The sequence below is a fragment of the Lolium perenne genome, chromosome 3 (assembly GCF_019359855.2).
Source record: "Lolium perenne isolate Kyuss_39 chromosome 3, Kyuss_2.0, whole genome shotgun sequence".
In the NCBI taxonomy this organism is placed as follows: domain Eukaryota; kingdom Viridiplantae; phylum Streptophyta; class Magnoliopsida; order Poales; family Poaceae; genus Lolium; species Lolium perenne.
In genome coordinates, this window is record NC_067246.2 from 158,552,467 (window position 1) to 158,566,519 (window position 14,053).

The following is a 14,053-nucleotide window of genomic DNA, read 5'->3' on the forward strand; positions in this document are numbered from 1 at the left end:
TGCAAGAGAGGAATTTAATTCCAGGAAAAGGCTTAGCTTTACTGACCCAATGATCAAGGATGGCACATTGTTGCTTACTGGTTCTGAAGGGAAAGTATCTGATATGGTTGGTATTTTTGACAATGCCAACAGTGAAGAAGGGAATAAATCGAGTGGTACCCCGGGGAAAGTCCAGGCTCCAAAGAGAACAAGAATGGATGAAGAGCAACACACCACTAATAATAGTGGAAACCTTTTATCGGCGACCTCTGGGATGGAGGTTGTCCGGGAGCAATGAAACTCCTAAGTTTCAACGGCCGTGGCTTTCTTAAGAACACGGCCGTTACGGCGCTGGTGGATATCCAGAAGCGCCAAGGTGCGGATGTTATTTTCTTGATGGAGACACATTTAGATGAGTGGCCTGCTGAGTGTCTGAGGAAGAGATTACATATGGATCATAAAGAGATAGTATCCAGTGACTCTCGTAAGGGAGGTTTATTGCTGCTTTGGAAAAAGGAGGTTATTTTGAATTTACGCTATAAAACCATGAACTATATTGATGTTTTTATTGGTGCTGGTTAGGACAATATCTGGAGGTTTACAGGTTTCTATGGTGAACCTAGATGGGCTGATAAACACCTTACTTGGGACCGTTTGAGAGAGCTACGGTCCGTGAATACAATGCCATGGGTGGTGATGGGTGATATCAATGAGATCTTGTACCAGTTTGAGAAGGAGGGAGGCAGACCGAGACCAATTCAATGTATGAAGGCGTTCCAAGATACCTTGGCTGACTGTGGTCTTTCGGATCTTGGTTATATGGGAGACAAATTTACCTGGCATAGAGGAGCTATTAGGGAAAGGTTGGATCGTGCAGTGGCGTGTGATGCATGGAGATTAAAATTTCCGAATGCTATAGTGGAAAACTTGAACTATGAACGCTCTGATCATAGGCCTATTCTTCTGAAATTTGGTGAAGAACAAATTCAAGAAAGCAGAGGTCCTTTTATTCTTAGGTTTGAAGCTCGTTGGTTGAAAGAGAAAAATTTCATGGAAGTGGTTGATGATGCTTGGCAAGCGTCGGAACATTTGGAACAGAGCGGGCTAGCTAGCAGATTAGCCCTAGTGCATGATAGTTTGCATAGATGGGATAGAGCAGTTCTGAAAAAGCCACAGAACAGAATCAAGTCTGTTAAAAGAGAGCTTGAAGAGCTAACGCGTGGTGATATTACAGATGTGAATTTAGCAAGAGAAAAAGAGCTAGCTAAGGAAATTGAGAAACTTTTGGAACAAGAGGAACTTTTCTGGGCACAGAGAAGTAGGGTTAACTGGTTACAGTTTGGAGACAAAAACACAAATTTCTTCCACAATTTTGCTTCTAGTAGAAGACAGAGAAACAGGATCAAAAAACTGAAGAATGTAAATGGTGATATTCTGGAGGGAAAAGAACAGTTGAATCCTCATATTTCAGGTTACTTTGCGGGTTTGTTTGCCACCGAGGTGGCGGAGCCTGATCCGACTTTGATGCAGCTGGTAACGCCGAGGGTGACAGAAGAAATGAATACTGCTCTGCTTAAACCCTATACAGCTGAAGAAGTAAAAAAGGCCTTGTTTTCAATTGGAGATATGAAAGCTCCTAGTTCGGATGGGCTTCACGCCCTTTTCTTCAAAAAATGTTGGAATACTTTGGGTGCCAAACTTACTGAAGAGGTTCTGGAAGCGATCAATAAGAAGTGCATACCGGCGGGGTGGAATGACACAGTTATTGTGTTGATACCGAAGATTGAAGCGCCAGACAGTATTACTCAATTTAGGCCAATTAGCCTCTGTAATGTTCTTTATAAAGTCATATCCAAGATGATTGCGGGGAGGCTGAAGCTGATTCTAGATGACATTATCTCACAAGTTCAAAGTGCTTTTGTACCGGGTCGTCTGATCTCGGATAACATCTTAATAGCATATGAGTGCTTACATAAAATAAAGAATAAGAAGATTGGGAAGGAGGGACTTTGTGCGGTAAAGCTAGATATGCACAAGGCGTACGACCGTGTGGAGTGGAATTTCTTGGAACAAATGATGCTAAGGCTGGGTTTTCGGAAGGATTTTGTGGAGCTATTGATGGCTTGTATTAGCTCGGTGAGATACAAAGTCAGATATAATGATCAGGAAACGGGAGAAATTATTCCTACTAGGGGGCTTCGTCAAGGGGATCCCTTATCACCATATTTATTTCTTATTTGTGCAGAGGGGTTATCTACTGCCCTGGCTCATAGAGAGGAGGTTCTTGGTATTGAAGGTGTTCGGGTGTGCAGAAATGCACCATCAGTTTCCCATTTACTCTTTGCTGATGATTCCCTAATACTTATGAAGGCGAATTTAACTAATGCAACCTCGTTGAGACAGGTGTTGGATCAATATTGTGCAAGTTCGGGACAAATGGTGAGTGAGGCGAAGTGTAGTATTTTCTTCAGCCCAAACGTTCAAGTGGAGGTCAAAGGGCAAATTTGTGAAGAGCTAAATATTATGACCGAGGCCATATCTGATAAATATCTAGGCTTGCCATCCATGGTGGGCCTTGATCGTACTGACAGTTTTATATATTTATTGGAAAGAATTATAGAGAGGCTGGAAGGATGGAAGGAAAGATTCTTATCTATGGGAGGCAAGGAAATTTTGTTGAAGGCTATTAGTCAGGCTATTCCTGTTTTTGCAATGGGAGTGTTTAAGATACCAAAGCAATTATGTAAAATGATCAATGATGCTATGGCCAGATTTTGGTGGGGAGATACAGAAGAGAGGAACAGGATGCACTGGTTTGCATGGTGGAAGATGTGTATCCCGAAAAACTTGGGAGGGATGGGATTCCGTGATCTTCATACTTTTAATATGGCGATGCTAGCAAAACAGAGTTGGCGATTACTCTCTAATCCGGAGTCCCTTTGTGCTAGGGTGCTTAAGGCTAAATATTATCCGCATTCGAGTTTGTTAAATGCAGGACCGAAACAAGGATCTTCATATACTTGGCAGAGCATTTTGGCCGGGCTGCGGACTTTTAAAAAAGGCCATATCTGGAGAATTGGGACGGGGGAGAATGTTAATATTTGGGAGGACCACTGGATCCCTTCGAGCCCGACCAGAAGGGTGTGCTCAAGGAGGGGAAATATTGTTGTAAGGAAAGTTAATGAACTGATTGATCCAGTATCAAATACTTGGGATGAGGAGCTTGTCCGCTCTCTTTTCTTGCAAATTGATGCGGAGAGGATCTTACGTATTCCCCTAAGTCCGAATCTACAAAGTGATTTTGTTGCCTGGAACAAAACAAAGAATTATGCCTTTTCTGTTAGGTCAGCATATCACATGGAGTGGGATCACCAGTTCGGACATACTGTCCGGAGGAGAGATGGCCAAGGGTCGGCTCAGATTAATCCTGTATGGGAGATTATGTGGAAGCTGAATATCCCAAGTAAGGTGAAAATTTTCCTTTGGAAGGCGCTACATGGTGTTCTCCCTGGAATGGCTATTCTTGCAGACCGTCACATCAAGGTTGCACCACAATGCCCAGTATGTAAACTGGGGCCTGAGGATATTAATCATATTATGTTCAGTTGCAAGAGAGCAAAGGAAGTTTGGACAGAATTGCGGTTAATGGAGGAAATTGAGCAAGCTATGAAGGTTGATCGGTCAGGTTCAGTTATCTTGGAACATATCCTAAGATCGCCGAAAAAAGAGATTACACATTTTGATAAAGTGCACTCTCATGAAATAATAGCTGTGGCTAGTTGGTACATCTGGTGGCAAAGAAGGGAATTTGTAAAGGGTGAGACTGTTAGTCCACCGAAAAATACTGTGTTCGCAATCAATGCAATAACGGCAAATTATGAAGCGGCGGCGAGTGCACAGGTTGCTAAAGAAATAGTCTGGAAGAAACCTCCAAAAGGAATGCTCAAATTGAACATTGATGCATCTTACATGGTGAATGGCTCGGGATCGGCGGGAGCTGTGCTTAGAAATGAGAAGGGCAAGGTTTTGGGGGGCATGGCGTGCCCTTTGGAGAACCTCTTATGCGCAACGACTGCGGAAGCATATGCTATGCTGAAAGGTTTGGACTTTCTGGACAAATTTGGGTGTTCTTCATGTATTATCGAATCAGATTCTCTTGTATTGATCCAGGCTTGCATGGGAGAGATGGATATTAATGGTCCTTACACAGCTATCTTAGCAGATTGTTTCCAGAAGGCAAGCGAAATTATGGATATCCAGTTTATGCATTGTAATAGAGAGGCTAATCAAGTGGCTCATGAGTTAGCTAGGTTTGCCTTTAGTTCTAAGGAGATTCTTAGTTGGGTGGATGAACCCCCGGATTTTATTTTACCTTTTGTTTTTAGGGATGTGACTCTGCTCACAAGCTTGTAACTATACTTGTGTTCTCGGCAGCAAGTTCCATACGCACTCTTTTCCTTCCAGGGTACTGAAGGGGACTGGAAGGTTTTTAATGAGGCGGCTTGCTTGCCTAATATATTATCCATTTAAAAAAAAAAAAAAACTCAGCTGATTAAATCAATTTCAATAGTGTAGTTAGCTGCTGGCTATAAGTTAAATGTCATATCATCTATAGCCAATATTTTATAGCTAATATACTTTAGTGAGCTATAAAAATGTAGTACTTTATCAATTTATAACTCACATTTTACTCTCACAAAGTGTCTAGGAGTACGTGCTAGAGCTGGCTCTTGCATAAGAGTCCACTCTTCTTCTCTCTCCTCCTATATCTCCTCCAACTAAGCAATAATATACTATTTTAATCCTTATAACCAGATAACTAGAACTTATTGCTTATGGGACAAGTTGAGAGCTGCCGATAGGGAAAAATCTGTTGCCGACAATTGCTAGCTTATTATTACACATTTACACCATCACCATCGGAATTTTATTTTCCAAAAGAATTTTCAGCGGTGAACGTGTGTCACGCCGATTCACTCGCTCCGTTCCGGCCCCGCAGCCTGAGACTCAACTTCGTGTTGCAGTGTCTTGACTCAGCTTGGCTTTAAGTAATCAAAGCCTGTAAAGACTTGTGTTCTTAAGTCTACCGATCTTCCTAAGAGCATCTCTAGGAGATACCCATATCGACCTAAGAGCATCCCTAGCCGTTAGGGCTCCCCAGGCCGAAATCCGGTGCTATTTAGCGTCGGATGGACGTATTTTGTGGCTTGGGGCGGCACATTTTCCCAGCGGCGATCCCATGGTCGCCTGCTGACGCTCACCCACCGCGTGTATATCGACGGTGCAGTCACTGGGAAGGGGAACCGTCGGAGTGGCCTCGACGCGTTGCACCGCCATAAATGGTCCGCGAAGTGGTCTGGGGAGCCCAAACGCCTCGTCGGGAACCGTCGCAGTGGCCTCGTCGCGAGAACCGCCGTAATGGAGCACAAACTCCGCGGAAGAGCAACCGCCGCTCTCTTCGTCGAGAGACCTACATATACGGTTTCCGACGGCCGACGACATTCATCTATTCTCTCCTCATCACCATCCTCTGTCAACCATGAGTGATCGCTCTTGGCCATCGGACACCGACATCGAGGGAAAGCCGCCTGGATGGCGCCATTGGTGGGATCAAACTGCATCGTCCAGCAGCGACGATCCCCCCCACCGGCCAGCGAGGACGAATGGGATGACGACGAGGAGAAGGAAGAAGAGGCCGACGAGCAGGCCGAGGAAGAGGCCGAGGAAGAGGAGGAGGAGCAGCAGCAGGAGGAGGACGACGATGAAGAGGCTGAGGACGCTGACGACGAGGAGGACTCAACTTCCTCCGACGAGGAGGTGACGAGCCGGAAGCGTCGCCGGCACGACGATGAGGCGGGGCCATCTAGGAAGAAGAAGTAGTTTAAGTTTGTTTTGAAGTTTTTATATGTAATTTTATTCGAATTATATATAATTTGTCTACGTTGCACCACTTGAGAGTTCGAAGCTAAAGTTCGACGAGGGTATTGCCGTAGATCGGTAAGACGAGGGTAGTGTCATAGATCGGGAAGACGAGGGTATTGCCGTAGAAACCTAGGCCATTGTCGCCGACAGGTCGGGGCCACCAGATGGTTCCCGCGATTTTCTCTCGTCCGGAGTCCCCGAGCGCTCCCTGGGGGGGCAGAGGATGGCCTGGGCTCTCCGGACGGATGAAAGGCCTAATCCGGATGACAAATCGCCATCCTGGGGGCCTCGTCGGGGAGACGGCTGGAGATGCTCTAAAAACGTTAGGTTGGACTGATACAGGGGTTTCGCTTCTTTTTTGGGTTAGACTATATACCACATTGGTGGTATGGCCTGGAAAATGAATCCAGCCTGCAGCCCAAACGCGTGAAATGCCCGTATATATGGCGGTCGGCGTGGCCGATGAGGGCCAAACCCCATCCGCTCCTCCACCTCTCCACCTCCCAACGACGACAAATCGAGCTTCCGCCGGCGAGCAATCGGCACGCACGCGCGTAGATCCAGCCTCCCCTCCTCCCGTCGGCGAGCATGGTGTCGAGGCGCAGCTCCAACGGATGCGGGGGCGGCCATGATGGCCACGACGGAAGCGGAATCGAGCGCGGTGGTAGCTCGAGCCAGGGCGGCGGGGGCGGGTGCGCCGGCGAGAAGACGGAGGCGGACATGGTACGCTCCAAGTCTCCAACGCGGCACATATCTGGGAGTCGTACCGGTACCGCAACGGCGTCGTGCCACCGCCCGCGTTCTCCAAACGCGATTTCGAGCGCTACCGCCACAGCCTTCGGCTCCTCCCCTTCCGCAGTGTCGTCATCATCGAGCTCCCGCCAGCCGCCGTCAATGGCATTGGTAGTGAAGATGGAGCTAGACGACGCGCCGACGCCCGCGTTCAAGCCCGGCGACTACCTCGACGATGCGGAGCTCGAGCGCCTCCTCAGCTCGGCAAGGAAGCAGGCCTCACGCCCGGCGACTTCACGTATGAGCGCCACCTCGACACCGTCGTCGGGCGCGTCTCGAAGATGAGCCATCGTGAGGCGGACAAGGCGGGGCAGTGGCGGCTAGTCGCGGAGGAGCAGGGGAAGATCTTCATCGACCTCGGCAGCGACGGCGAGTGATGATGCCGCCGACGCACCGTCGCCACGGCACAGGGCTCCGATGAGCATCCCAGAGCCAAGTTTTGGTACTAGGTTGCCATGGCGGTGAGATTTAGCTCGAATAGTAGCCCAATTCGAGTTGCTTTTGGCTGAATGTAGCCGAATTTAGCTTATGTATGCATGAACTGTTGAATGCAATGCAATTCTATCTTGCGCGCCAATTTTTTTTTTAAATATGCAGTTCTATTAAGCGCATCTGCTTTGTGCGCGCTTTTTTGAAATCTCAAATCTACTTTGGGGTGCTCTGGTGATGTGGGAATTACCCTTCGGGTACCCAACATTGGCCTACCTCCTCCGGCCCAACAAGGGGCTCATGAGGGTTGTCATGAGCCAAAGTGGGCCCATACGTCGGTTGCAACGAAGAAGACCTACAAGAAGACAAACTCTTGACGAACAAGGCAAAGAGACGTCCATAAAGGAAATGATAGATTATACCTTGATGTAATGTAGTCGAGTTCGGACAGGATTCTCGGGACCTGACCTCCTATATAAAGGCTAGGAGAGGGCCTGCCGAACAACACACTTACGCAACCAACACAACCTATCATACACCAACCCTAGAAACTTTGCCTTCCGGCGAGTTCACCATAGCGTAGTCTATCGGCTGCCCCATTGTAACCCTTTTTCATCGATAAATCAAGATAAGACAAGCAGGAGTAAGGGTTTTACCTCATCGAGGGCCCCAAACTAGGGTAAATCTCGCCTTCTGTTTATTTGGTATCTGATGTCTCGTGCTAACCTGCAGGATTCCGTCAACCCTAAGCTCCTCATGGTGGCCATTGTCGAGGAGCTCCCTCGTGAATTAGCGCCGTCTACGGGGAACCTGCCGGTACAAGGCACTTCATCAGTTGTTCCAGTCGTGTTGGCTGCACCTTCGGTGGCATCATCGCCACCATCGGCTCTATCATCGCCGATCTCGGGGAACTCGATCCGCTTCAGGTCCTTCAAGTTCACTCCTCACGCCGACGTGCCGCGTTTGGCCTTCTCGGGCCTGCGCGGCGGGATAGACATGACGATCGGGAGCGTCCACTTCCGCGTCAACTCTGGTGGCGTTCTTCGGCTCCTGGACCTGATCACTTCGGGCGCTGCAACAGCCATGACGTCATGGACTGCTACGTCCATTGCTTCATCACCAACCGCGGCCGATCTATCGGCTGCACCAACGTCGAATCCAACATGTTCATCATTTTTTCCATCACGTTGTACCATGTCCACCATGTCTGTCGGGTCAGATGGCTCTGGGTCATCGGATCTGACATCATACTACTGCCTCGACTGCGACACCAGGCACGAACTTGGCTCGGACGCCTCTGCTTTCGTATGTGGCATCAAGTACTCCTCCAATGATGAAAGCACCGATGAACATAACAATTCCACCCCCTGACCACGGTGCAAGCGGCTCATCACCAAATATATGTCATCATTAACCCTTAAACAGGAGCCGAGATCTCTACGGGTGAGCACACCCCGCGCGCCAACGCCGAGCGACGACGAGATGGCGAGGCCAGCGACAACAACGCCAACAACACTTTATTTGTCTCTAGGGAAGAGTGGGATGCGGCTCGCAACGCCGTGGTTAACAACACCCTCCTCCCCGTCGGAGTATCTATAGGCACCCTCAACGCTTATCATGTTATTCTCGAGAAGAACCATTCTCGGTTAGCCAAGGAGGAAGCTGACCTTGATCAACGCTGTCAAGCAGCCGATCTATCAAGCGAGCGTTGAAGGGGGCTATCCTCTCTCGAGAGTGCCTCTAAAAGCAACCAGGGGTCCGGGAGGTTCCGCCCATGCATCCCCCGCCTCTCGGAGGCATACACAACCTTCATGGCGATGGATACGGTGGCATGCTCAGGCCCAAAACTGTCAAAGGAGCAACTGCAAATCTCGCAGCCTATTTGATCAATAATCAGCCGATGCCTGATAATCCGATTAGACCAGCTCATCGGGTGCCCTGGAAAGTCTCGGAATCATCGGTGACAAGCTCATCCCCAGGAAGGAAAAATATTCGCATCACGACAGTGGTTCTCAGCATCGCTCTTCCTCGAAGGATGCTCGCGACTATATCACACAGAGCAAAATCGACAAAGCTCGCCATCGATGCGCTGCACGTGCTAGTTTTGACAGCGATGATTCTGATGAGACCCAAGAACACAACGGTGAACTCCGCGGTGCTGATTGCCCGAGCCACAAGATTTGAGAGGTGATGCCACCGAAGAGATTCAAGCCAACACCTAGTGACGCTACCAAGTACGACGGTCGGGAGGAGCCGATGTCATGGATATACGACTACCTACAGACCGTGATTCTGCACAAGGGAAATCAATTGGCGGCGATGCAATGTCTGCAATTGTATCGCAAGGACTCAGCATGAGCATGGCTGAGAGGCCTGCCGAAAGGATCTATCAGATCCTAGAAAGATCTGGTCGACGCTTTCGTAAAAAACTTTCAAGCCACATACAAGAGACCCGTCGGGATTGAAGAGCTACGCCAGTTCCACCAGAAGCCAAAGGAGTCGATGCGTTCATATATCAGGCTCTTCACTAAACTTCTGAACGCTACCGAAGATGTCTCCGTTGATAGGGAAATCTACGCTTTCGGCGATGGCATCCGACGGGAATCCTATATCGAAGAACCCGGCCGCAAGAAGCCGAAACTATCACCAAGCTCATGGAGATTGCTAACAACTGGGCTGATGGTGAAGACCACGTACGGAAGCCACGCCCGCGCAACGATGATGAAGAAGATGATCAGTAGCACCTAAACGATTTAGGCAACCAACGCGATCGTCGCAAGAAGAGGAGAGATTGCGGTTACAAAACGTTCGGCGATGCTAACATCGTTGCGGCAGGCTACGCAGATCGACGCGATGATTGGCATGATGATCGGCGCAGTGACCAACGTGATGATCGTCATGATAACAATCGTAGTGGGTCCGAACTCCGGAGGTAGTCAAGGTAACTAGAGGGATCAAGGTCCGCGGGTGCCTGAGCTACCGTTAGCGGAGCATTTAAACGCTCCTTGCTACATACACGCATACATCGACCCAAAGGACAACGTCAAGAAGTCACTAGTAACATTTGGCTCGTCTATAACGATTTTAGTTCGTCAGTGAAGGGGAAAAATCCGTCATGGACACGTCTTTCTGATGGTTTGCATGACCGTGGCGGATCTCGCGTCACAGATGGCCATACTGATGGTTAGAAAATCCCGTCATGGATCCATGACGACCTACCAAAGCCCAAAGCCCAGGCGGCCCGCATAGTCGTGACAGCGGATATCCATCATATGGGCAGTACCCCCTGGCGGAGACCATGGTGTCGGCTCTGCCAGACCAATGATTATGTTGTCACACCAATGATTAAGGTGTCAGTCTTGTCGCGTGATGTCATCACACACGTGGCAACTTTGTACTTTCCATGCCGACTAATAAGCAACCGACACGTATCCAATTAGGTAAAGACACGTACGTGTGCCATGTTTTAGCTCGACACGTGTCGAATGACCGCTCATGCCACATTTTGATTTGATGTAGACACGTTGGCCAATCTAAAACGGACACGTGGCAGTTGGTTTGGGCCGTTTTTACTGTCTAGTTTGGCCCATTTTGCATAAATTACAGCCCATGTTGTACTTCCCTTGCGTTGGGCCTTCGCTCAGTGATCACGTACGGCCCATTATGACTTACTGCAACCCATGAATAGAAGCCCAATTGTACAGAAAGTAAGGCCCATATAGTAGGCCCAGTCATCCGTCATCAATAAAATTTGATTATTGCCCACAGGAGGATGGCAGGCCATTTCGTTGACACTGTTATGGGCTACGGCGGCCCATTTAGGATATAAAAAAACCCAGCCAAAGACGGCCACTTTAAAAAATTCGGCCCAACTAATTATTACAACATGTTAATAGTGTCTCTAGCGGCCCACCTGGGTAGAACAAACCGGCTAATAAACATTCGGGCCCAATAGTGGCTCACACAAACCTGCAGAACAGAACGCTACAGGATAAAAATACAGGCGCCTACATATTATTACAGGTAAAATTCGCATTGTATCTATAATGTCGTACAATCTTTGTCCAATGAGCAGCATCGGAACGACATTTCAGTTAGCACCACCGCATCACCAAACAGTTCAACCATCGAACACTGCACCACCAGGTCACCACGTTACCTGGGTTAGAATTACTAACTTTGCGTGAGCATTATCTGGATTAACTGTTCAATCCTTGCCTCCATGATTGCATGATTCTTTTCTCCTTCTTCTACCTTGCTACTAAGCTCATCCATTTGATCACGCTGACTGCTCACAATATCCAGCAGCTCTGCGCTCCCCCCTTCTCTATCTCCAGACGTACAACCAGGTTGCTAATCTTTGATCCAGAGGAACACACGAGCCCTGCATTTCGAAGAAAACTAGGTTTGGATATATTCCTTGAGAGGACCTCGGATACAAATGGGCCTCATTCTTTTGTCCTCCATCTGCCTTAGGTTCAGAGAGCTGCTTTTCCATTCCAGCCTTGGTTTGCAATTAAGAAAATCAAAGGTTATCAAAAGCAGCATGATACATCATTCAACTTACATGGAGGCAAAAGCTTACTTACAATTGCATCTTGTACTGTGGTGGAGAAGCCATTTTTCCGGCTGAAGTGGCACTCCTTGAATATTTCCAAAGGAGTGGGCTCTTTATTATTGTACGGGTCTCCCTGAAATAATAGACATACATGAAGCAAGCTTGCAGGTTCTACGTGGACCTGGTACAAGGGTACAATGTGCACAAAAGCTTATACATGATTTTAGTTCAATCGGCCTGCAGCTGTCCATGAAATAATTAAACAGAAGCCACATGAAGCTGGCAAAAACATCAAGTAATGGAAATGGTACAAAAATCTTAATACCATACGCCAACACAGAATTGTAAATTACATTGTAGCGCAATGAATGTGATCAATGTAGAATTATCCACAAATGCATTAAGCGAAAATCAAAGTAAATAGACAAGAAACTTGAAACATCCATCACAGTATTCCGTTGAATTACAGACAATTTTTGGCTTACCAAATTCTGTAGATGCACTGCATAGCTGCGCGACCCAGTTGCTTGATGAAACTGGACCATTGCACGGTTTTTTGTTGTTGTCGTTAGCACGTATCTTCTGCACGAATGGTACAACTATTAACTATAGACATAATAATGTACAAGGCAAAGAATTGGTTGTAGAAAAGGAACTGACCATTGTTTGGGGATTATTCCAGTGGTCCACAAGCGCTTTCCATTCATCGTTACTCATCGATGCAATGGGGCTTTCTTCCGGGTGGGATGATCCAAAAGTACTCATTTTTTAGGAGGTGCCTACATTGCCGAAGGCCTTTCTGAAGAAGCTTTGTACAAACCGCTTTTACCGCTGACACATTTATGTCCACAATAAACTTGGACTAGTGACATGACAAACATGAATATAAGAGTGATATCTCCAAAATTTAGAATCTTAGGGCTCCTTTGATTCATAGGATAGGAAAATCATAGGGATAGGGAAAACATACGATTGCTATGTCATGCCTAGTTGAATCCTATATGAAGATGAGCTCTCTTTAATTGTGCAAAATGAATTTTTCATGAGGTATGACCGCATGTTTATTTCCTATAGGATTTGCACTAAAAAATTCCTACAGGACTATTCCTATAGGATATATTCCTATGAATCAAACAACTAGTGTGGGAAAAAATCCTATAGGATCTAAATCCTATACAATTCCTACACTATTCTTATGAATCAAAGGAGCCCTTAATATAAACATTACAAGGGAGAAAAGGGCATCAATACGTACATACCGCAACTTCACTGTAATAGTCAGCGAGATGCCCAGTATCATCTTTGTAGTAATTCCAATGTGAACGCACATGCATATGATTCCTGACTACGTTGTTGCATTCTCTGGCAAACTTTGCAGCGATGAAAGCTGCCTCAGGCATAGTCTTCCCTTTTGGAATGAAGACTGGTACTTTGCCTCGCAGAGGTCGGGACATCCTTTTGGGTCCTTTTTCCATGTTGTGTCTCCGTCCAACGAGATCATCTTCTTTGGGGTCTAGATCAATATATAAAAACAAATATTTAGTACATTATGGTGGTACACTTGGAAGTAACACACTAAATACAGGAAACATGCGTTCAGCGGCATTGTGAATCTTAGTTGACTCATCACTGAGTTCAGTAGTAAGGGCTTCTCATGTGTCATCATTACATGTGTTAGGGAGGAAGTCTGTGTGTGGCCATCATGCAACCAAAGCTATCCTAAACCGTATTTAAAGCACTTGACAATACAGCTTGGTAAATGCAGTTTGCTTATGGAAATACCTTCAACAAGAGAATGTTCTTGAAGTGTGGATGTGTGCGGCACTGGGCTCTGACCTGTTTTACACCGTTTAGATCGTGATTTAGCACTTCCGTAACTACGTTTTTCAGATCCAGCCGGTGATTGCAAAGCTAATGGTCTTTTCGTTCCAGGCTTCATAGAGATTCCATCTGGAGGCCTCTGTTTAGCCCTACTATTGTTGCTGGCAGTAGGTTTCTTCGTCCCCTAGTAAGAAGCACAACATCAGTCAATTTGAAGCGAGAAGGACAACAATTAATTGGCTTCCACAATCAAATATAGATATGAAAAGGCAAGTGGAAATGGAGGAACTACACCTTAGCTGCCGAGAGAGCAGCGAAGGCCTTGGGCACATCTTGTGATGAGAGTGCAAGATCATTATCACCTTCAGGTGTCTGGGATGCCACTATTCTCTTGCCGCCCTTCGTTGATGAGTGTCCCCTTGTACTAGTTGTTTGTATGGGAAGCTTGCTTGAAACCTATATTATGTGTATGAGAGTAACAAACAAAAGGAAGAAATCAAGCAGAAACACTCGTGTTTGGGACTACAAATCAACTTAATCATGATCTACCAG

General features: G+C 47.0%; 1 protein-coding gene across 1 annotated transcript; it reads left to right on the forward strand.

The window, feature by feature from the left end:
* Window positions 1-273: 273 nt before the first annotated feature.
* LOC139838029 (uncharacterized) lies at window positions 274-7,070 on the forward strand. Its single transcript, XM_071827380.1, has 5 exons — window positions 274-463; window positions 584-1,777; window positions 2,975-4,002; window positions 4,150-4,215; window positions 6,663-7,070. The coding sequence occupies exons 1-5, from the start codon at window positions 274-276 to the stop codon at window positions 7,068-7,070; spliced, it is 2,886 nt and encodes a 961-aa protein (XP_071683481.1).
* Window positions 7,071-14,053: the final 6,983 nt, after the last annotated feature.